General features: G+C 44.4%; 1 protein-coding gene across 1 annotated transcript in view; it reads right to left on the reverse strand.

Annotated features, from left to right (window-relative positions):
* Positions 1-25438, reverse strand: part of LOC140728870 (G protein-coupled receptor kinase 5-like) — a 169695-nt gene that overhangs the window by 20025 nt on the left and 124232 nt on the right. Inside the window, exons 4-9 of the mRNA XM_073047913.1 lie at positions 21151-21228; positions 20222-20322; positions 9527-9619; positions 9274-9337; positions 7413-7553; positions 1157-1347 (exon numbers count right to left, since the gene is read on the reverse strand). Coding sequence (XP_072904014.1) covers positions 1157-1347; positions 7413-7553; positions 9274-9337; positions 9527-9619; positions 20222-20322; positions 21151-21228 — 668 coding nt within the window. The remainder of the gene's footprint in view (positions 1-1156; positions 1348-7412; positions 7554-9273; positions 9338-9526; positions 9620-20221; positions 20323-21150; positions 21229-25438) is intronic.

Genomic DNA, 25438 nt, shown 5'->3' on the forward strand with positions numbered 1-25438 from the left:
GGCCTGAAATGCAATGTCAGAGAGCGCAGGAGTGTTCAAGAGCAGCCTGTGAAGGGAGCGATGTGGTCAAGTGTGGTGAAGAGGGATTAGATTAAGTATGAGTCACTGGTTTAACTAAATTTTTGATATATCAAAATAAACTTTATTCATAATAATGGTTCAGTCTGACACAAAGGGCCTGTCTTGTGCTGTATCATTCTTTTAAGGCCAGGATACATTGCACAACCTTGACTGCTCTTAAACCAGGTGAGCTGCATCTCAGAACCATCACAGCCCTTGATACTAGATTCTTTTGCAGGAAGGCAGCGTACGACTGTCGGCTATTTATTTGCAAAAGATCCTACAGCAGTATCTTCAGTAATGCTAATGCACTCCACAACCGTTAAATGCAGAACCACATGGTTATCCATTGCTGCTAATTACATTCCTAAGTAGCACGGTAGATGGAGGGGTGGAGGAAGAAAATGAGAAAATATACAACTGAAGCAGGCTTGTTAGTATATCATAAACACACGAGATTCGGCAGATGCCGTTTATCCAGAGCAACACACAAAGTGCAGGAAGAACTCAGCAGGTCAGGCAGCATCAAATAAACAGTCAGCGTTTCAGGCTGCAGTCTTCTCCTTTCTTCATTCCTTTATCTTTTCCACCCATCATCTCCCAGGTTCTTCATCTCCACCCCCCCCCCCCCACCCCGATCTCACCTGTCACCTGCCATCTTGTATTCATCTCCTCCCCTAATCTCCTTATTCTGGTTTCTGACCCCCTTTCCAATCCTGATGAAGGGCCTTGGCCTGAAACGTTGACTATTTATTTCCATCCATGGACACTGCCTGACCTGCGGAGTTCCCCAGCATTTTCTGGGTGGTGTTTAGTGTATCAGCCCGCTTATTGAACAGGTTTCCAGAACCTGCGGTTCACTCGTCGACCACTAGAGGGAAGAGTTTACCACATCTAACTCTCCAGGTGCCAATGAGTTCCAGAGACTGCGAGGGGTGGGGGGGGGCATAAAGAATTAAAAAGGGGATGGGGGGGGGGCGGGTGGAGGATACTGAGTGAGCAGGGCATTGGGAGACCTGTGGAAGCAGGAACGGGGAGGGAAAAAGTGGATTAAAAATATCCCAACGTTAACCACCACTCCACTAGCCTCATTTACCTGTACACAATTCTCTCTCTGTGCAGGTCCTCCAGCCCACAACAGATCTCCGCAGCGTAGAAGATGGCCCTCTTCTCATCGAAGCCTGGGTTGCCCATATTATAGATGTGGAACTTCAGGTCGCCACCGTTCATCAGGGTGAGCACCAGGCACAGCGCATCCTTCGTTTCATATGTGTAAGCCAAGCTCACCTGCAAACCAGACAGAGAAATCACTCGCTGTATGCAGAGCTTTGTGGAATTACTCCCCATAAATTATGCCACACTCCACCATCCTCAAAGACTGCTCCCCCTTGTTACACTGCCCATTTCAAAACCATTCCGTTACATTTTCTGAACACAAGTGTAAGGAAAACAAAATAATTGTTACTCCAAATCCGATGCAGCACAAAAAACACACAGAAGACAAAGAATACAATAATAATAACAACAGAATAACTCACAATAAATATACACACAAAAGATAGCTTATGTACACAGATTAATTGTATGCCTATAAAGTGGATGCTAGAGTCTACATGAGGTGACTGATGGAAATAAGGAAGTAGTGGTGGAGTTAGTGGGTGGGGGTGTTGATCAGCTGTGCTGCTTGGGGAAAGCAGCTGTGTTTGAGTCTGGTGGTCCTGGCGCGGATGCTACGGAGCCTCCTTCCTGATGGGAGTGGGACAATCAGTCCGTGAGCAGGGTGAGTGAGATCCTTCATGATGTTACTCGTCCTTTTCTGTCCCCTTTCTGTACATATGTCCTTGGTGGCGGCTAGGCTGGTGCCAGTGATGCGTTGGCTAGTTTTAACTACCCATAGTAGAGCCGTACCAAGCAGTGACATGACTTGCTGGGATGCTCTCTATTGTACATCTGTAGAATAACGCAAAGCCCAGCTCTCTTCAGCCTCCCCAGACCTCTTTCCCCAACCTTCTCTACCAGACAACCTAGTGCACCCTGCCCAATACATCACAGGCACAGCCCTTCCCCAGAATTGCAGTATTAACAGGAGGCACTGCCTCAAGAAGGTAGCATCTTTCAAGATCCCCACGTTCCAGTTCATGCCATCTTCTTGCTGCTAGCTCTCCTTGGACAGCAGATACAAAAGCCTGAAGTCCCACACCATCAGATTCAAGAACAGCTACTTTCCTTCAACCATTCTGTTCTTAACTAACTGACACAACCCTTATCAGCCCAGTATAACCCCACTAAGGCCACTTTGCTTGACAATGGAATCTTTGTTCCAAATCTTGATGCTGCGATACATCCTAGGATGCGCTGGGACACATCATCAGTGAAGTAACTTGGGGTCATTGGGCATTTCAGGTCTTACAACATCAGACACCCTTGCTCAGGCAACCCAGCCAGGGTGGATCGGGCCCCAGCTTGTGTCCCAGCAGCATTGATCCATGGCCACCTGGAGGTTTGTTCAGCAAGTCAAGTCAAGTCACTTTTATTGTCATTTCGACCATAACTGCTGGTACAGTGCATAGTAAAAATGAGACAATGCTTTTCAGGACCATGGTGTCACATGACACAGTACAAAAACTACACTGAACTATGTAAAAACAACACAGAAAAAAACTACACTAGACTACAGACCTACACAGGACTGCATAAAGTGCACAAAACAGTGCAGGCATTACAATAAATAATAAACAGGACAATAGGGCAGTAAGGTGTCAGTCCAGGCTTCGGGTATTGAGGAGTCTGATAGCTTGGGGGAAGAAACTGTTACATAGTCTGGTCGTGAGAGCCCCAATGTTTCGGAGCCTTTTCCCAGACGGCAGGAGGGAGAAGAGATTGTATGAGGGGTGCATGGGGTCCTTCATAATGCTGTTTGCTTTGCGGATGCAGCGTGTAGTGTAAACATCCGTGATGGTGGTAAGAGAGACCCCGATGATCTTCTCAGCTGACCTCACTATCCGCTGCAGGGTCTTGCGATCCGAGATGGTGCAACTTCTGAACCAGGCAGTGATGCAGCTGCTCAGGATGCTCTCAATACAACCCCTGTAGATTGGGGATGAGGATGGTGGGTGGGAGATGGACTTTCCTCAGTCTTTGCAGAAAGTAGAAAGCAGCCTCTGTGACAGTCCTGATGGCTCTTTTCTTTGCAGTCCCCATAATGCCAAGGAGTGGGTTCTCCAGAGCGAGCAGCCAGCAAAACCTCTACATCCCACCTCTAAAGGCTCACATTGAGCCCTCCACCCATCTCTGACACTGCTCCTCCAGCTCCTGGTACCTGGCTCAGGACTAAATGTCCACTATTCAGGACATTTACAAAGAGGGCCCAAAGGATCATTGGGGACCTGAGTCACCCCAACCACAAACTGTTCCAGCTGCTACCATCCAGGAAACGGTACCACAGCACAAAAGCCAGGACCAACAGGCTCTGGGACAGCTTCTTCCACCAGGCCATCAGACTGATTAATTCATGCTGATACAATTGTATTTCTATGTTATACTGACTGTCCTGTTGTACCTAATATTTACTATAAATTACTATAAATTGCACATTTAGACACAGACATAACGTAAAGATTTTTACTCATGTATATGAAGGATGTAAGAAATAAATCAATTAAATTAAATTTAATTCAATTTCATACACTCAAACACCTTTTCAATCTGGTCTTCCCAAAGAACTGTCAGTTCTACCATGACCACCTGATTTGAGGTTTCTGACAGAGTGATCAAAAACGTGTGCTTAATTACTGTTACTTGTGAACGCCACTTACAGTAAATGATGCCAATTGCCTGTGATGCTGCTGCAGGTTTTTCACTGTATATATGCAATTGTGCACATCAGAATAAGCTAAACATCGACTTGACTTGACTGCACTTGAACCCAGTCCGAACACATTAAATAATCCAAATGGAAGTGAAGGGAAGTATTGCTTCAATCAGCCACATATGGAAAATGTCCATTGACAAGGAAATTAAAATCAGCAGAGAAGGTTATCATGAGCCTATAATGCCAGGAGCAGAATCAGAATCAAGTTTAATATCACTGGCATGTCATGAAATCTGTTGTCTTTGCAGCAGCTGTACAATGCAATACATAATAATGTCGAAAAACAGAAGTATTGAGAGGTAATGTTTTCAGGTTCAATGTCCATTCAGAAATTGGATGGCAGAGGGGAAGAAGCTGTTCCTGAATCGTTGAGTGTGTGCCTTCAGGAAAAGCTTCTTCCCCTCTGCCATCTGACATAGCATTATACTGTTTAACTTGTACCATAAATGCACCTTGTGCTTAGACATCAATCTTTTGGAATATATTTTATTATTCGTTAATTTGCTTGTGGTAATTTTACTGTTGTTTGCGAGTTATATGTACAGTGCTGTGTAGTGCACAGGAGGAGCGTTGTTTCGTTTGGTGGTATTCATGTGTGCAGTTACATAACAATAAACAAATAAGAATCAGAATCGGGGTTATTTTACACTGACATTTTAAACACAACAGATGCTGGAAATCCAGAGCAACACACACAAAACACTGGAGGAACTCAGTAGCTCAGGCAGCATCTATGGAGAGGAATAAACATTCGACATTTCGGGCTGAGACCCTTCATCAGAACTAGAAAGGGGTGCCACGGTAGGGTAGTGGTTAGCAAAATGCTATTATAGCTTGGGGCATCAGAGTTTGGAGCTTAAATCTTATGCCACCTGAAAGAAGTCTGTATGTCCCTCCTGTGTGTATGTAGATTTCTGCTGGGTTTTCCAGTTTCCTACCACAGTCCAAAGATGTACTAGTCAGTAGGTTGTTCGGTCATTGTAAATTGTTTCATGATTAGACTTGGTGAGTTGCTGGGCAGTGCAGTTCACTTGGCTAGAAGGCCTGTTCTGCACTGTATCTCCAAATCAGGAGCTCCAAACCTTTTTTATGCCATGGACCAATAGTATTAAGCAAGGGAACCCTTGCTCTAAATAAATAAAAACAAAATAAATAAGGGGAGGAAGGGAACAGAAGCTGATGTTCGGCCAGTTACAACTATGGGATTGACCAGCAGAGGGCACTGGTGGGCTATTTTTGACTTGCTGCAGAATGAGTGAACAGGCAAGAGGAGGGAAAGACCAGCTCTCTCAAAACAAGACAGTGGCAAATCTCCACCAGTGCCTAGGAACAAAGAGCAAATAAATATGGTGAATCTCCTCTAGCAATGCTGGTCAACCAGTAAAAAATCTTTTCCCGTTCCTGGCTCCACACACCAGTAATTTACAGGCCATAACACTCAGGCTATATCACTTATTTAGTTATGGGGGGCAGGTTGTTCTGACTATGTCTCTGCATGTTTTCCTGCTTTCGTAAACATACGTGCCTGATGCTGTGCGTGACTGTCAGTGCTGTATTTTGCACCTCGGCCCCAGAGGAACACTGTTTTGCTTGGCCGTATCCACGTGTACAGCTGAATGACAGGTAAATTCCAACTCGGAAAAAGACAATCTCTCACATCCACCCAAGAACACAACCAGCCGGGTGGAGGGACAGAGGGATCTTGGGGTTCACGTCTACAGTTCCCTGAAAGGTGCAGTGCCAGTTGACAGGGTGGTTAAGAAGGCGAATGGTACACTGGGCTTCATTAGTCAGGGGACTGAGGTCAAGAGCCACAGGGTTCTACAAAACTGTTTAAAACTAGAGGGAAAATGTCACTGAACTAGTCTCACAATCAATGGACTCACTTTGAAGGACACCATCCCATGTTCTCAATATTTATTGCTTATTCGTTTATTACTATTGTTTGTTTTTTCCCTTTTTTGCAGTTTTTTTTTGTCTTTTACCAGTTTATTGTCTTTTACATATTGGCTATTTGTCGGCTTTTCATCGATTCTATTATGTCTCTTAGCATTTACTGTGTATGCCCACAAGAAAATTCATCTTAGTATAGTATATGGCGACATATCTGTATTTTGATAATAAATTAACTTTGAATTGAAGAACTGTGTTCAGTTGTGTTTGCCTCATTTTAGGAGCTATATGGACACTTTACAGAGGGTGCAAAGGAGATTTATAAGGATGCTGCCTGGATTGGAGAGCATGTCTTATGAGGATTAATTGAGTGAACTGGGGCTTTTCTCTATGAAGCAAATCCACATATTCATCACTCTCCGGCTAAAAACAAAATCCTTCCTCTCAAGAAATGTCTAAATAAATTCTTTCCTGCACATCCCCTATACAACCATCTCCCCAGATAAGCAGGGTCTAAATTTAACTGGGGACTCCCATGCTGAAATGATCTCTACGGAATAAACCGTTGAGCCCTGTATGTAGGATCTCGGCCCCAAACATCACCACTTTATTCCTTCCCATGGTTGCTGCCAGACCTGCTGAGTTCTCCAGGTGTCGTTTGTTTTACTCTGGATTTCCAGCAGCCGCAGAATCTCTTGTTCGTGGTCAGCAGAATAAGAAATTCATGCCTGAAACACTCATTTCTCTTCACATCGGCGAGTTAAAAACCAGACTTTGGCCACCTGCCCTAATGATTTACATTTACTTAATCCCAAAATGGACCTTGCAGCTTCTCAGATCCACAGCCACCACATGCACCTTATTGTGCCTGTACTTTAAGGAGTTATATAAACGTGAGCAGCTGCAACAACACCCAAAGGTGAAAGTCAGCATAGACTATTCAGTCGGTACTAATGTGAACTTCATCTAATGTGGCATTGTTGAATTGAACTATGTCAGCAGTACCACACACAAAATGCTGGAGGAACTCAGCAGTTCAGGCAATTTCTACGGAGAGGAATAAACAGTTGATGTTTCCAGCAGAGACTGGAAAGGAAGGGGGCAGAAGCCGGATAAGAAGGTGGAGGCAGGTGATGTATGAGACCAGGTGAGTGGGAATGTGGGTGGGGAGGAGGGATGAAGTAAGAAGCGAGGAAGTGATAGGAGGAAGAGACGAAGGGTTGAAGGAGGAGGAATTGGATAAGAGAGAACAGTTGACCTTGGGAGAATGGGAAGCAGGAGGGGAAACCAGAGGGAGATGAGGGGCAGATAAGGAAAAGGGTTAAGAGAGGAACCACAACGGGAAATGGAAAAGGAGAGAAGTAGGCAGGGGAAGAAGGTAATGCTCATACCATCAGGGTTTAGGCTACCCAGACGGAAAATTGCTCCTTCAACCTGTTGTGGCATCATTGTGGCAGCAGAGAAAGCCACGGGCATACATGCCACCAGGAGATCCGGCCTTGTGCAGTGGATAGTGCGAAGTGTCTTGACAAAGCAGCCGCCCCACTCTGCAGTACACACACTTTCTTAAGTTAGAGACAAATCTTACCACAAATCTACTGTTAACTTTTTCTAAAATCCGCTTTTCATTTAATGCCATGGTTTCTCCTTTCCGCTTCTTTATCCTTTTCTTTTCCAGCTTTTTACATGCGTACATCTTCCCAGTCGCACGCACCTGGCAGGCGCACACCTGAAACAAGTACAATCACCACATGATCCCAATTCTTAAAACTGCTCCTCCAGGGTTAAAGACCGGCTCCAACACGGAGGGGTGGATCTCTCCTCTGCTTCATTTTTTTTCCAGTGATCTTTTATTTAATTTAACACAGTAACACATTCACTTCCAGCCCAACGAGCACCCGGGGCAAACACAAGGGGGTCACGGGGAGAACCCACAAGCGTCACGCAGTGTGTACCCGAGATCAGAATCAAAACCAGGACCCAGGGTCTGAGAGTCAGAACCTCTACAAGAGGCACCACCGTGTCACTCCACCCCACCCCTACGCCCCAAGAGTACTGTGAGGAATTTCATTTTGGAATCTATGCCCAGTCATTGGATTTATGGACAGGAGGAACTAAGCTGAAGATGGTACCTGAATAAGAGATATATATCAAGTGGACAGGCAGCAGAAGTGGCTTAATATGAGGGGGCACAATTTTAAGGTGATTAGAGAAAAGTATAGGTGGGGGAAGTCAGAGGCAAGATTGTTTTTTCACACACACAGAGTGGTGAACACATGGAATGGACTGCCAGGGGTGGAGTTAGAAGCAGATACATTAGGGACATTTAAGAAATTCTTAGATGGGGTCACAGATGATAGAAAAATCTTAAAAATTACAAATTCTGCACAGCATCTTGGGAAAAGAGCCTGTATGATACTCTATAAAAGATACATCAAGATATTTGCAAGATTTGAGGGCTTGAGTGATTGGAATGTTTCCTAGGGTGAAGGAGGTCGAGGACTTAAGAGATTTACAAAATTATATCAATTTTAGGTAGAGTGCATGTCCACAGTCTTTCTCCCAGAATGGGACAAATTAAAACCAGAGCGTATCTGTTGTTGGGGGGGGGAGGGGTCTGAGGGATGGGGGGAAAGATTTAAAGGAGGACCAAAGGGTAAAGGGGAAAGCTTTCAAAATTATCTGAGGGGCAGAGGGGGAAATTTTAAATGGGGTCTGAGGGGCAGAGGGGAAAGATTTAAATGGGGACTGAGGGGTGAAGGGGAAAGATCCAAAATGGGACTGAAAGGCAAGTTGTTCACACAGAGGGGTTTGATTATATGGTGAGTGGCCAGAAGTGGTGATAGAGGGAGATACAATTACAATGGCTGAAAGACACTTGGGCATGGTAAGAAAGGTTTAGAGCAGGAGTTCCCAAACTTTTTTATGCCGTGGACCTTGACCATTAACCAAGGGGTCCATGGACACCATCTTGGGAACCTCTGGTTTAGAGGGATGTGAGGCAAATGAATTGGCAATAGACAGGCCTCATGATTGACATGGGTGTGCTTCTGTGCTCTATGACTCAATGAATCTGAGCGATAAGACAAGCATTAACTTAATGGGTGATCTGTTAGAATAAGATCATAAGATATAGGAGCAGAATAAGGCCATTCAGCCCATCGAGTCTGCTGTCATTCCATCAAGGCTGATTTATTATCCCTCCCAACCTCATTCTCCTATCTTCTCCTCGTAACCTGTGATGCCCTGAACAATCAAGAAACTATTAACCTCTGTTTTAAACACACCCAATGACTTGGCAAGCACAGCCATCTGTGGCTATTAATTCCACTGATTCACCACCATCTGAGAAATTCTTCCTCATCTCCATTTGAAAGGGACATCCTTCTATTCCGAGCCTGTGCCCTGAGGAATGCTAGCTGTTAATTCCATCAATCTTACACACTCACCTCACCAAATCCTCCTTTCCCGAGCACCCGGTAATGCCTGAAAGTATTTTTTGTTGCTGGCTGCCTGAAAGATGAAGAAAGGAGAAGCCGTTACTCAACATGCCAGGCAAGGGAAATGAAGTCTGAATGGAGGAAAGGACGGACAGCACTCTGAGGCTCCCAGAGGCTAAAAGGATGTACCTGGTACCACAGGCAGAACAGACTCAAGTCAGACCCGAGAGACTCTGTGTAATCTTGTGTAAAGGGGTTTTACCTTTCCAACCATTTCCACTGCAGGAATCGTGAAAAGTACATGCTTTCCTGGTACTCCGTGAAGGGTCCCCCACTCAGGTAATCATGGACATATCTGCAATTGAAATTTGGTGCTATTAAAATATCTGCCATTAAAGGCTGTATCAATAGGAAACCAGTTAAAAGGTGCCAGCAAAAGATTAAAAATGATCTCTGGGAGAGTTATCGCTGGCCACACCAATGTTACTGCCTGACCCATGCACCTTGATAGAAGGAAGAAAGGTGTGGACTAGTTTCTAAATCTGCAGGTGCTGGAAATCCAGAAAAACACATACAAAATGCTGGAGGAACACAGCAGGTCAAGCAGCATCTATGGAGAGGAGTAAACAGCCAATGCTTCAGGCTGAGACCTGACAGGTCTTAATGAAAAGTCTTGGTCTGAAACGTCAATTGTTTATTTATTTCCATTGATGCTGCCTGACCTGCTGAGCTCCTCCAGCTTTCTGTGTGTGTTGCTCAATCTTTCTTTGGTGTAAGTTAGGCTTAATCTAACTTCATCACGCTGTTGGGAAATGATCCGCAGATCATCTCAACGTGCATTAAAAAATTCTCCGTTGCTCCTTGGGTTCAGAGACAATTACCTTTAAACTACCTTCTCTAGTTACCAAAACACCTGTTTATTCCTCTCCATAGATGCTGCCTGACAATGCTGAGTTTCTCTTGCATTTTCTGAGTTTCCAAATGGGGAGCGGAATCAAAAATCAGACATGCAAAGGGACTTGGGAGACCTCATGCAGGGTTCCCTAAAGCAAGAGTTCCCAACATTACTTTATGCCAAGTACCAACATCATTTGGACCCCAGGTTGGGAACCCCTGTCCAAAAGCTTAACTTGCAGTGGTCAGGAAGGCAAATGCAATATTAGCAATCATTCTGAGAGGGCCAGAATATACAATAAAGGATGTAATGCTGAGGTTTTATAAGGCATTGGTCAGACCGCACTTGGAGTATTGTGAGCAGTTTTGAGCCTCTTATCTAAGAAAGGATTAGTGACCGTTCAGAGGAAGTTTATAAGAATGATCTAGGGAATGAAAGGATGGCTCTGGGCCGGTATTCACAGGAGTTTAGAAGAATGGGGGGGGGGGGGGGGGAATCTCATTAAAACCTATCAAATATTGAAAATCGGAGCTAGAGTGTATATGGAGAGGATGTTACCAATCCAGCCTCAATACAGAGATGAGGAGGAATTTCTTTAGCCAGAGAGTGGTAAATCTGTGGAAATCATTGCCACAGTGGCTGTGGAGGCCAAAACATTTGGTTTATTTAAAGCAGAGGTTGCTAGGTTAGTGACTAGTAAGAGCATCGAAGGTTATGGGGAGAAGGGAGGGAAAGTTAATGGCCATGGTGGAATGGCAGTGTAGACTCTTTGGGCTGAATGGCCTAATTCTGCTCCCTCGTCTCATGGTCTCTGTGTTCTGCTGCGCTCTTTTATTAATTGTTGTCATCTTTTGGTTTATTCAGGGCCAATGACTTGGACATCGGTTTGCACTATTCTGCCCAAATAGGGACTGCAGCACCACTACCCTGTTAGAGCTTTTATGTAAGTCACAGGCACTTCCTAATTGCATGAACATAATTTCACCAACAGCACTTTGTAACCAAAGATTAGGATTCTTTGACCTGGAATCTTCGTGGTTTGGCAGAGACACTTCCACTGTTGGTAATCAGGTGCACCGCAGAAAGCTCCCTATCCAGAGGCACTGTGCTCAGTATGACAACTGTTCCATCTGAGAGCACAGATCATTGCTGAGACATCCCGACGAGACTGAAACATCAACTGTTTATTCCCCTCCATTGATGCTGCCTGATTTACTGAGTTCCTCCAGACTTTTGACCCTGTTGCCAAAGAACCTTCATGGTTTGGCAGAGACTGGAGACATTCTGAGAATATGTTCCAGCTGTTGAAAGACACCCACCATAGAGAGCAGCCTAACCAAGATTCAAGATAGTTTAATGTCATTTACAATGCATAAGTGTAAAGGAGCACAAAATAATTGTTACTCCGGATCCAATGCAGCACAAAAAGAACATTAATAAGATAAAGAACACAATAATAAAGGTAATAAATGACACATAATCAATATAAATATATAAAATAGCTTATAAACATAGATTGATTGTACGTCCATAAAGTGGTGCTAGGTACAGGAGTGTCTGTAAATAAGGCGACTCTGACAGGAAATGATAAAGTAGTGGTAGGTTAGTGGGTGGAGGTTTTCATCAGCCTTACTGCCTGGGGAAAAGTAACTGGTTTTTGGGTCTGGTGGTCCTGGTGTGGATGCTACATAGTCTCCTCCCGGATGGGAGTGGGACAAACAGTCCATGAGCAGGGTGGGTGGGACCCTCCTGATGTTACTGGCCCTTTTCCGGCATCTTTCCGTATATACGTTCTTGATGGTGGTGCTAGTGATGCCGGGCGGATAATGGATCAGTACAGAGACTGCTCTGCCCAAGATTGCCAGACAGTGGACACAGCTCATCACATTACCGAAACCAGCCTCCCATCCACACGTCTCATTACACTGTCTGCTGAACAACTGTGGGACTGCATCGACTTGAGCAGCTCTTGCCATGAACCCACGCAGACGATTGTCTAACATGATCGCCTGTGTGATGAGGCTCTGCAACTCTTCCTCCCAAGGCAGGAGAAAACCAAATCTCAGCGTGAGACAGTTGCTGAATGGTGATGGACAAGTAGTCAGGAAGCTGTGACCCACAACTACGTCACAGCAAGGCCAGAAAGTGGATATCACCTCTGTCCTTGACATTAAAAAAAAGCCGAGTTTCAGGCCAGTAACTTTCTTCAAAGCCAGACAAATTGCCCATCAAGTTGTTTTTTTTTTTATTGGTACTGCAATGCCAAATCAACCAGCAAGACAGTCTTGCATTAATATAAACACAGGAGATTCTGCAGAAGCTGGAAATCCAATTCAACACGCACAAAATGCCAGAACTCAGCAGGCTGAGCAGCATCCATGTAAGGGAATAAAGAGTTAACTTTTCGGAGAGTAACTGGAACGGAAAGAGGCAGAAGCCCAACGTGAGGGGTTTATCTAAATTCTAACAGCAACACCTCATACTCCATATGCACCATCTCCAACCTGATGTCCTAAACATTAATTTCTCTAACTTTAGGTAATTCTGACACCCCCCCCTTCACTTCTATCTGTTCTCATCCCTTCTCTTCTCACCTGCCCATCTGCTCCCTCTGGTACCTCTACCCTCTTCTCTCTCATCTGGTGAATCTGTGGAATTCATTACCAAAGATAGCTGTGGAAGCTAAATCATTGGGGATATTTAAAGCAGAGGTAGAGAGATTCTTGATTAGTCAGGGCGTCAAAAGTTACAGGGAAAAGGCAGGAGAATGGGGTTAGAGGCATAATAAAATTGCCATGTTAGAATGGCATAGTAGACCTGATGGGCCAAATGGCCTAATTTTGATCCTCTCTCTTATGACCACTGTCCTCTAAAAGATTTCCTTCTTGAATTGGCTTGACTTTATTTCTTACGTCCTTCACATAGGTGAGGAGTAAAGATTGTCACGTATGTGAAGGATGTAAGAAATAAAAGCTCCGTCTGAATGTGCAATGTGCAAATCATAGTAATTTGTAATAAATAGTACGTACAGTAAGATAGACAACAGACGTCAATACAGCTTATGTAACGCGCTGTGAGGTTTCACTGCTAATGTAATGGCTTCTCTGTAATGTTCACTGCTGAGGTAACGGTTTCTCTGTAGCAGCAATGTTTGGGTTATGGCTGGAGATAACAGGACTGTGGTATGCATGTTAGCCAATTGGAGATTGTTGCTGTGTCTTGTCAGTCTGGAAGGATGTTTTTCTTGGTCTTTGTTGAGGAGAGATGAAGAGGGAAGACGCGCGTGGAGAGAGCTGGTAGACCACCGGACGGAGTGGACTGGGACCTGAGGGTCCGATGGTCGGCGACACTTGGAGGAGACCAATGGTGGAAGAATGACTACTGAAGTGAGCTCCAACATGAACCTTTGACTTCGGGCCCTTTTTTATTTTGATTACTAACCCTATATTCAGATTAAGATTCATAAAGTTCAATCATTTAATTGCATTTTGTGATATTTTGTGTTGTGGGTTTGTAACTGGGGGTACGTTACACAGCATCCACACCAACGTGATTACCCAGTTTGGCGGGGCTGAAGGCTGTATCCCCTAGACGAACACGAGCTGGGCGAGCCTGAGGGTTATACTTAGAAACAATTGTGTCAGTGTGAATTAATCAGTCTGATGGCCTGGTGGAAGAAGCTGTCCTGGAACCTGTTGGTCCTGGCTTTTATGTTGTGGTACCGTTTCTCAGATGGTAGCAACTGGGACAGTTTGTGGTTGGGGTGACTCAGGTCCCCAATGATCCTTTGGGCCCTTTTTATGCACCTCTCTCTGTAAATGCCCTGAATAGTGGGAAGTTCACATCTACAGATGTGCTGGGCTGTCCGCACCACTCTCTGCAGAGTCCTGGGATTGAGGGAAGTACAGTTCCAATACCAGGCAGTGATACAGCCAGTCAGGATGCTCTCAATTGGGCCCCTGTAGAGAGTCCTTAGGATTTGGCGACTCAAGCCGAACTTCTTTAACTGTTTGAGGTGAAAGAGGCACTGAAGTGCTTTTATCGCCGTACAGACCACGTGAGGTCCTCGGTGATGTGTATACTGAGAAACTTGAAGCTGTTCACCCTCTCCCCCCAGATCCATTGATGTCAATTGGGATTAGCCTGTCTCCATTCCTCCTGTAATCCACAACCAGCTCCCTTGTTTTTGCGACATTGAGGGAGAGGTTGTTTTCTTGACACCACTGTGTCAGAGTGATGACTTCTTCCCTGTAGGCTGCCTCGTTATTAATTGAGATTAGGCCATTCAACGTCGTATCATCAGCAAATTTAATTAGCAGATTGGAGCTGTGGGTGGTGACACAGTCATGTGTGTACAGAGGGTAAAGGAGGGGGCCTAGGACACAGCCCTAGGGGCTCCTATATTGAGGGTCAGAAGGGCAGTGGTCCATTTATTTCAACCCATCATCTCCCAGCTTCTCACATCATTTCCTCCACCCCCATCCACCCTTCCCCCTCACCTGGTCTCACCTATCACCTGCCAGCTTGTACTCCTTCCCCTCCTCCCACCTCCTTATTCTGGCTCCCTTACTGTCAGCCCTAATGAAGGATCTCTTCCCAAAACATTGACTGTTTATTCCACACCGCCCCCCCCCCACCATATTGGTGTGCAGGCCTAATTGTTTAATGCTATTGTGTAGTGTCTCTAGAATTATACCAGTTGTAGATATTGCTACCAGGACAATGTATACCCTGTTCATGTTCCATAGTCTTTCAATTTCCTCTTTTAATTCAGCATATTTCTGGTGCTTTTAATTATTGATTTCTGGATGTTCTGTGTGTTTGGAATGACTATATCTATTAAATAAGTTGTTCTTGTTTGTTTATCCTGTAATATTATATCCGGATGGTCATTATGGATTCTCCTGTCTGTAATAATGGATCAATCGTGAGATAATTTGTAGGACTCAGGACTCTAAAACTGGATCAGGCTTGTAAGGTAATTTTATGAGTTTGCATTCTAAAGCAAGATTTAGGTGAATGATGTTAGCCACTTTATTGTTTTTGTGTAAGTAATCAGATTGAGTTAAACTGCTACAGGATCCTGCATTGTGTTGGATTGTTTCTGGTTTCTCCTGGCATTTTCTGCATTTATCGTCTTGAATTTGTTGGTCTTTTATTATGTATTTTTGCTAATTTTGTGCGTTAACCACCTGGTCTTGTATTGCCACAAGGAGCCCTTTTGTTTCTGGAAAGACGTCTCCAACTCCTTATTGTTATTGTTATTATTACTATAATATCCTTCAGTTTCTTTTCAGGATGCCTCAAAGTACTTTACAGATTTACAAACAGCCGTCTCCACAAATAGGAACATTACATTGGCTCGACATCAATTTGGTGGATTTGGTCAGCACAGGGAGGAAAATTCCTGTCTTAAAAATAGGAGTGAGCAATCTAATTAAGTCCATCTGGGTGCGACTGATGCCTCTATTAAAGCTAGCATCTGACAAGAGATTCTACAGATGCTGGAAATCCAGAGTAATACACACAGGATGCTGGAGGAACTCAGCAGGTCAGGCAGCATTTCTGGAGAGGAATAAGCAGGTAGTTCTTCAGGCCCAGATCCTTCACTGGGACTGACAGCTCCCTGCTCCTTTGTGAAACAAATCTGTATTAAAAAACATGAGTTACCCACCCCCTTCATACAAGTTGCGTAAACTCAAATACCCTGATGTGTTTTGTTAACTCAATACAGAGGTGTCTCTTACTGTGTTTATACCTCTGCATCATGCCCTGTTCTTTTGAAAACAACTTTGGACCCAATAAATAACGCATGAATCACTGCCAACAAAAGCAAGCAAATCCGAGAAAGAAACCATCTCATCGACTAACTATCAACAGAAAATAACTCACCCATTAACCCTGAAAGGTTCTGAATTTCTGTGCCTTTGCCAAATACTCTTGCACAACACTTAAGCACTTTGGAATATTTCACCAATATACCGTGGAGAGCGTTCCAACGCTTTCATCACAGCGTCACCGTCTGTGATGAAAGAGCCACTGCACAGGTTCGGGGAAAAGCTGCAGAGGGTTGTGGGCCCAGTCAGCTCCATCATGGGCACAAGCCTCCTCAGCACGAAGAGCACCTCCGAAAGGGGGCATCTGTCATTCAGGACCCCCATCACCCAGGACATGCCCTTTTCTCATCGCTACCATCAGGGAGGAGGTATAGGAGCCAGAAGGCACACACTCAGTGTTTTAGAGACAACTTCATCCTCTCTGCCATCAGATGTTTGTATAGTCCGTGAACATCACCTGACTATTTTGCTCTCTTTCCATGTTACTTACTTTTTAAATATATATTTCTGATTGTACCCGATTTGTTTTTTTATGTATTGCACTATACTACTGCTGCAAAGCAAACTTCATGACATTTCTCAGAGATAATAACCCTGATCACCCATTTTAGGAAATCACTCTGAGCTGCTTCTGAACTAACACTTCCCTTTCCTCCATCATCTTCACTCCTCCCCTGCCATCCCCAACCTCCACCCTCTCTAATAAGTAAAAGGGAGCTATTACTTCAGTCGCTTTATGGGGTGAACAGTTTATGCTGCACATGCTGGGTAAGACCGAGCATAACACATAGGAGCAGAATTGGGCTATTAGGCCCAATGGGCTACTCTGTGCCGGGTAGAATACACCCAGGATGGCTCGCAAACAAATTTTGTTTGTGTAACAACTGACAAAAAATGAAACAACTTCTCAGTCAGAACAGAACACCTAGAAATAACTCCACCCACAACTTCAAAGCGCATCTGACGGCTAGACAAAAACGCCAGAGATTAGTGGAAAGAGTAAAACCAAAACAGGCCAGACAGGGGAGACATTTGCAAGGTAGAAGAAAAAGAGCCTGTGAGGGGGCGGGCTAATTGTTTTACATCCCAACCCTCACCACCATTTACATTAACACAGTGGTTATAGAGAGCCAGAAACACAAAGTCCCACTGCAAGGGAACAGGGAAACGGGCCCAATGGGCCCATGCTGACCAAGATGTCACGGTAGTGTAGTGGTTAACAAGATGCTACTACAGCTTTGGAAGCTGGATTTTGGAGTTCAATTCCGGTGTCCTATTTAAGGAGTTTGTACATTCTCCCCATAAACCGTGGATTTCCTCCCACAGTTCAAAGACATAACGGTCAGATGGGTAAAGTTCAAAATAAATTTATTATCGAAGTACATTTACGTCACCTCATACAACCATGCGATTCACTTTCCTGCTGACAATCACAGTGAATAAACATAATTCAATAGTCAATGAAAGAACACACCCAACAGGGCAGACAGAAAACCAACGTGCAAAGAAAAGAGAGAGAGAGAAAAGAGAAATAAAATACCTCTCAACCATATGGCTCTTGAACCATAGGGGATAACTTCACTCATATCAAGAAAATATGAGATGAAGAGTTCTTGAAAGTGAGTCTGTAAGTTGTGGGAGCTGTTCAAAGATGGGGCAAGTAAAGTTGTCCCCTTTAAACCTTTCCTATCAACGTCCTGTGTAGTCACTCCTCCAATCCAGAGGCTGATGCTACCAGTCACAATGCTGTCCATGAAACTGCTGTACTCGGGACAGGCAGATGTACTTTCTCTTATACAAATAATTTGCATTCTAGACCTTTCGTAACCTCAATATCACAAAGCACTTGGTCAAGAATGATGTAGTTAAGACTGTGTTCAATAGATTCGAACATACTACCATCACAGCCTGGTATGGGAACCCCAGCGGACAGAAACACACGAGGCGTCACAGCCTGGTGGACTCGGCCAGTTCCATTACGATGTGGCTCGCCCCAGCATACAGGAAAACTACAAGTAGTGATGACCCAGGAAGATGACAGCATCAAGGACACCACTATCTGGGCTGTGCTCTCTTTGATTGTGGCCATCAGGCAGGAGGTCTTTGGCTTCCAGCCTCCGGTCGCAGATTCACAGACTTCGACTTCCCCAGTGGACTTGTAGAGATTCACACAGCTGGTTCTTGAACCAACTTGATAAAACTTAATTCTACTTGGATAACCTGCACTAATGTCACTATGTTCATTTTTGTTACTTCTGTCTCTCAAGTTGTGTATAATTTATGCTCACTTTAGGTTTACGTAACTTATCTGGGCTGTGGCTGCGAGAGCTCATTTTCATGCCATTTATACCCTGGGTATGTCTGCCCACGACAATCAAGTTGAAACAACCTTCTGACACAGATGCAGGAGTTCTTCGCAAAAGCCATGGCCGTCTCAATAGAAGCACAGAAGAGATAAAATAGCAAAATCAGCGATGGCACATGGCAAAAGGAAGTGGCAATAACGACAACTGTTAATCTCCCACCACTGATGCTGCCCAGTGTCTTCTCCTTGTTCTACGCTGCCTTGCACAATCACAGTGCAATCCAGCTATGGCTCTTAAATTAGCTTTGTTAACCTTCAGTATTCAGGCTGAATCATAAAAAAAATCTGCAGTCAGCTCAAAGGAAGGGAAGGTCCAGAAATGGGTCAGGTGGAATCAGACACATACACACATACCATAACCATAATACATAGGAGCAGAATTGCTCCATTCGGCCCATCGAGTCTGTTCCACCTTTCAACCATGGCAGATCTATTTCCCCTCTGAATCCCTTTCTCCTGCCCTCTCCCCATTGCACTAGGTTTGGGCATGCTCACGTCAAGTGTGTGGAAGAAGAGTTCCAGAAAGAAAGCTATTGACATTCAAGTTTATTTATCACGTGTACATTGAAACATACAGTGAAATGTGTTGTTTCTGTGAGGGTGTGCTGGGGGCAGCCTGCAAGTGTCGCTGTACATTCAAGCCCTGACACAGCACGGCCACAAAGCTCGGCAGAAGAACACAGAGCAAAACAAAAGAGAACAGCAGTACTAACCCGTTCCTGCCTCCCACCCACCCACACACTAAGCTCAGGGCAGGCCAACTTCAGCCTCCAGCGACCTCGCAGGTAATGGGCTATCGACTTCTCCAGTGGACACCCAGAGATTTGCAGAGTGGGTTCTTGATCAAACCTGATAAACCCAAAAACTACCGTGGGCAACCTGCACTGATGTCACTTACTGCTCAACATATCTTTAACCTCCCCCCGCCCCAGGACCACTCCCTCTGCGATTCCTCTACATTGGACGAGCACCTCCGTTCCATCCACCAAAAGTGGAACTTCCCAGTGACCAAACAATTTAATTCCAATTCCCGTTCTGACATGCCAGCCCATGGCCTTCTCTTGTGCCCTCAGGGTGAAGGAGAGACACCTTATATTCCATCTGGGTAGCCTCCAACCTAATGGCATGAATATCAATTTCCGTCCCCCTTTCAATATTCCCCATTCTGGCCTTTTACCCCTTCTCACCTATCTACCACTTCCCCCAGGTCCCCTCCTCCTTCCCTTTCTCCAATGGTCCTCTCTCCTCTCCTATCAGATTCCTTCCTCCCCAGCCCTTTACTTTTCTCACCCACCTGGCTTCGCCTATCAGCTTCTCGCTATCCTCCTTCCCCTCCCCACACCTTTTTATTCTGGTGTCTTCCCGCTTCCTTTCCCGTCTTGAAGAAGGGTCTCAGCCTGAAACGCCGACTGGTTACTCTTTTCCATTGATACAGCCTGACCTGTTGAGTTTTTCCAGCATCTTGTGTGTGTTCCTTATGTCATTATGTTCATTTTTATTAATTCTGTCTTGCAAGTTATTCATAATTTGTGTCAATTTAAGTTTATCTCCTGGGGCGTACGGGTCTCCAGGGAGGGGTAGATCCTCTGGTGAAGAGGTGTGTAGTGTCTGTTCCAGGGCAGCTCCCCTTTGGTCCCCACCTGCCTCCCAGCTCTCACCTGTGTTTGTGCGCACCAGCGGCCATACCCCAGTACATCACTTTGACAGGCAGGCTGAACCAGGTGAGGAAGGCTGTTGGGCCTCATATCCTGGTGAGACAGGGACATCCCTGCCCTAGCATGCAAAGTCAATTTCCAATCTATATTCAAATTTCAAATCCACGCAAATGCAGCATATGTATGTAGAACTCCGTAAACTTACTTTGCACACTCTGTAAAGAGCTCCTTGCAAGGACTCTGTTCTAGTTTCTCTTTGCATTGCTTTATGGTGTCCACAGGCACTTCAGGTAAATGGGCCGCCGACTGCAAACAGATATTGTCAGCATTAATCAGGTATCTTCTTTCAGAAATCGGAAACCACCCAGATCTCCCCAAGTATGCAGCGCCAGTAGCATTATACTGTTCACTATTTAGCGTGTGATGTAAATGCACCTTATCATTTATTTGCGACAATATTACTTTACGTGTTGTGTGTGAGAGTTAGATGTAGTGTGTTGTGCACCTTGGAACAAGGAACATTGTTTCTTTTGGCAGTGTACATGAAGACAATTTAAATGACTATAACTTGACCAAACAGAACAACCACCAGGGTAAACGGGTAGAAATGTCGATTAGAGCAGCACAATCACGAAGAGCTTCACGAGACGCTTTAGAGCGCCAGCAATTGGCATTCAATTCCCGCCACTGCAAATGAGAAATTTGTACATTCTCCCCAAGACCGCGTTTCCTCCCACATTCAAGGACATAGGGGTTAGGGTTAGTAAGTTGTGGACGTGCTACGTTGGTGTTGGAAGCATCCACCCCCAGCGCATCCCCAGAATGTGTTGGTCATTGACACAAACAATGTATTTCACTGGATGTTTTGATATACGTGTGACAAATAAAACTTATCTATCTTTAAATACTGGAGGGCACATAGATACAAGGGGTAAATTTTAAAGGGGATGTGCAGGACAAATTTCAGTTTAAGCACAAGAGTGTGGTAGATGCTTGGAATCCGCTGCCAGGGATGGTCGTGGAAGCAGGTGTGACAGTGAAGTTTAAGAGGTTTGGAGGCAGGCAATGGAGGATTAAGCATTACAGGTAGGTAGATGGGAGGAAAAGTGGAGAGATAAACTACAGAACGCATACCCCATTGTTGAAATAGGTCTCCAGGAGATGAAGACCACAATCCTGTCTCTTCTCATCTGGAGCCACTTGATAATCTGCCTGGAAACAAAACAGATGACAAACAGCATCAGCAACACAGCGGAGCAAAGATACAAACACAAGCAGTCTCCTGCTCTCACTCAGAGAGAAAGGGTCTTCAACATGGAACATTACTTCTGTCTCTCGTTCCACAAATGCCCCACTTGCTGAGTATTTCCACTATTTCATTATCACGCAAAGAAACAAAAACGTGGTTGAATTGGAGGTGTATTAAAAAAGAAAGAGGACAGGTATTGATGATCTGAATCAACACACATAAAAAGCCAGAGGAACTCAGAAGGTCCGGCTGCATCTATGGAGGAGAATAAAGAGTCGATATTTTAGGCCAAGACCTTTCATCATCAGCCAGTGTTTTGTGTACAAGTTGAATTAGGTTACTCACATCCACAACCCCACATCACAAACAATGACACTTTAGCAATAATAATTCTACTATTTTATAGAACACTACAGGCTCTTCCACCTACGATGTTGAGCTGACCTTTCAATTTACTGTAAGATCTATCTAAACCTTCCCTCCTAAATAGACCACCTTTCTTCTATCATCTGTGTGCCCATCTAAGATGTTTTAAATGCTCCTAATGTTACGTCTGGGTGGTGGAGTGGAGATATGTCTCTACCAAAGGAGGTAAAAGGCAGTCCTTCCCTCCTGCAGATCATCCTTGGGCATAGTGTAGCATCTCCCACCAATCAGGGTCACGTGACGCCACGGGAACAGGCGGTGGATGGTCATATGAGCAGCCGGTGCAGATCACAAGTCATGTGACCACTGTCACCAGGCAGACAATCTCTGAAGAGTATTGATAATGGCTGGGGTCACCCATCTAATAAAGACATTGCCCAGAAGAAGGCAATGGCAAACCACTTCTGTAGAAAAATTGCCATGAACAATCATGATAAAACCATGATTGCTCACATCATACGGCACAGCATGTAATGAATTAATTAATGTATCTGCCTCCACCAGCAACCCTGGCAGTCCATCCACACACCCACCACTCTGTGTACAAAAACCTATTTCTGATATCCCACCTTCCTCCACTCACCTATCCTCCAGCATTATCCATCGGCATCCTGGGGAGAAAGGAGTTGGCTGTCCTCTCTATCTATGCCTCAACATTAAATTGGTAAATTAGTTTATAATTGATAAGTATTAATTTAAATGGGTAATTAATTTGGTAAATTGGTTTATTATTGTTACATGTAATATGATACAGATCATTTCACTCCATCAGTGCATTGAGGTAATACAAGGAACAATAACAGAAGGCAGAATAACATGTGACAGTTACAGAGATTATGCCCCCTCTTTCCAGTTGCTCATCTGGAAACAGCTGATCACTGCTTTCACTCTGACGATTTTCCCACTACTTTTAATAAGCCCTCCTTTGTACCACAAGAGGCTCATTACTGTCCGTTCCCTTTTGCTCTGTATTTGCTTAAAACCCATCACATCTCCAAAGCTATTGGGTGAAACATTAACCTCTTCTCCCTGCTTAGATACAGTATATTGTCTGACTTAAACACTTCCAGCATCTCATTTTATGTTTTCAACCTGGGCAGATTCCACTTTATCTATACGTATTAGAAATTTGCTATGGCATGTTGGCACAACATGCAACAAAAAACATTCAATATTATAATGAAGAATTATATAAAAATAAACTTGAACATGGCCAAGTGTTAATTACAAAATTACAGGATGATTATAGCATAGAGGAGACCATTCTGTACGCCATGACTGCTCCAGCTCAGTGCAAGACATATACAGACAAAGGTGCCAGAAAGGGCCAGTAACATCATGAAGGATTCCAACCACCCTGATCATGGAGTTTGTCCCACTCCCATCAGAGAGGAGGTTATGTGGCATCCATGCCAAGACCACCAGACTCAAAAACAGTTACTTTCCCCAAGCAGTGAGGCTGATCAACACCTCCACCCACTAACACACCCCTCCATACCTCCCACCACACTACTTTATCACTTCCTGACAGTCACCTTATGTACAGACAATCCTGTACCCAATGTCACTTCATGGACATACAATCAGTCTTTGTATACAAGCAATGCTATGTATTTACATTTATTGCATTTTTTATTATTGTATTCTTTATCTTGTGTTTTCATCGTAACGGTGTTGCATCAGATCTGCAGTAACAATTATCTTGTTCTCCTTAACAGTTATGTACAGGAAACAATCTTTAAACAATCTTGAATCTGTGTGAGAATTACTCTGGACCACCAGAATCTGCAGTGGTAAACACTGCTCTCTCCATCGTGGTCTCATCCAGCCAGTCTACCTTCATGCTGCATTGCATCACTCCCAGTACAGGCGACTGAGGGGGACAGACAGACAGACATACTTTATTGATCCCGAGGGAAATTGGGTTTCGTTACAGTCGCACCAACCAAGAATAGTGAAGAAATATAGCAATATAAAACCATAAATAATTAAATAATAAGTCAATCATGCCAAGTGGAAATAAGTCCAGGACCAGCCTATTGGCTCAGGGTGTCTGACACTCCGAGGGAGGAGTTGTAAAGTTTGATGGCCACAGACAGGAATGACTTCCTATGACGCTCAGTGTTGCATCTCGGTGGAATGAGTCTCTGGCTGAATGTACTCCTGTGCCTAACCAGTACATTATGGAGTGGATGGGAGTCATTGTCCAAGATGGCATGCAAGTTGGACAGCATCCTCTTTTCAGACACCACCGTCAGAGAGTCCAGTTCCACCCCCACAACATCACTGGCCTTACGAATGAGTTTGTTGATTCTGTTGGTGTCTGCTACCCTCAGCCTGCTGCCCCAGCACACAACAGCAAACATGATAGCACTGGCCACCACAGACTCGTAGAATATCCTCAGCATCGTCCGGCAGATGTTAAAGGACCTCAGTCTCCTCAGGAAATAGAGACGGCTCTGACCCTTCTTGTAGACAGCCTCAGTGTTCTTTGACCAGTCTAGTTTATGCCATTGATATACAGTACTTAGCAAACGTCTTAGGCACACATGTATAGATAGAGTGTCTAAGACTTGTTCAACAGTATCAAATTTTACATATTGCACTGTACTGCTGCCACACAAAAAATAACAAATTTCATGACATATGTGAGTGATGATAAATGTGATTCTGATATGGGTCTGTATTGTGGTCTGAGAGCGGGAAGGGGGCAGGGAGAGGGGAATCATGGTTTGGAAAAGAGGAAGGGAGAGAGGAGGGAGCAGGAAGCACTGAGAGACATTGTGTAATGATCAATTGTTTGGAATCAAATGACCTTGCCTGGTGACTCAAGGCTGGGTGTGTCTGCACCCACACCACCCCCCACCCTTGGCCCTGGCACTCTGTTCTGTCTAAGCCTTTGCACAGTACTGTACTGTCTTTAGATCGAGACTTTAAACCAAGCAGTCTCGGGCAACATTACTGTGAAGAAAGTGGTTCATTGTAGAAACAATTCAGGAGGAGATTCCTTTCGACCAAATCACTCAAACTTGCAGGTCTTTCAACCCATCAGGTACATGTTGACAATCAGGCATTATATGCACTAATCCTCTTTTACTCTGCTCGTATTCCCATCAACTCTGTGCCGATTCTACCATTCACCTTCCTACACTGTAGGGGAATTCAACATTGGCCAAACAAGCTACCAACACACACACCTTTGTTTTGAGGGAGGAAAACCAGTAACATTCAGGTGATACCCAAGACCACAGGAGAATGTGTCAGCCCAACAGAGACAGCACCGGACTTGCATGTGTCCAGGACAAAGAAGTAAGTATGAAAAATCCCATCAAGGACCTTCCACCACCCAGGCCATGCTCTCTTCTCACTGCTGCCATCAGCAAGGTGGAACAGGAGCTTCAGGATTCACACCACCAGGTTCAGGAACAGTCATTACCCCTCAACCACCAGGCTCTTGAACCAGAGGGATAACGATTCAAATTCACTCTCACATTCTTATCTTATGTTCAAGATATTTATTATTATTATTATTGTTATTTTGAGTATTTTCACTGTTCGTTCTCTTTTGCACTTTGGGTCTTTGTCTAACTTTATTGTGTGTGGTTTTTTCAATGATTCCATTGTGTTTCTTTGTACTTAAGACCATAAGACAGAAAGCAGAATTAGACCACTTGGCCCATCATGTCCACACACACACACAGCTGGACGAATTTCAACAGGTCATGCAGCATCTATGGAAATGAATAA

Source organism: Hemitrygon akajei, chromosome 6, assembly GCF_048418815.1.
Source record: "Hemitrygon akajei chromosome 6, sHemAka1.3, whole genome shotgun sequence".
NCBI classification, from domain to species: Eukaryota; Metazoa; Chordata; class Chondrichthyes; order Myliobatiformes; family Dasyatidae; genus Hemitrygon; species Hemitrygon akajei.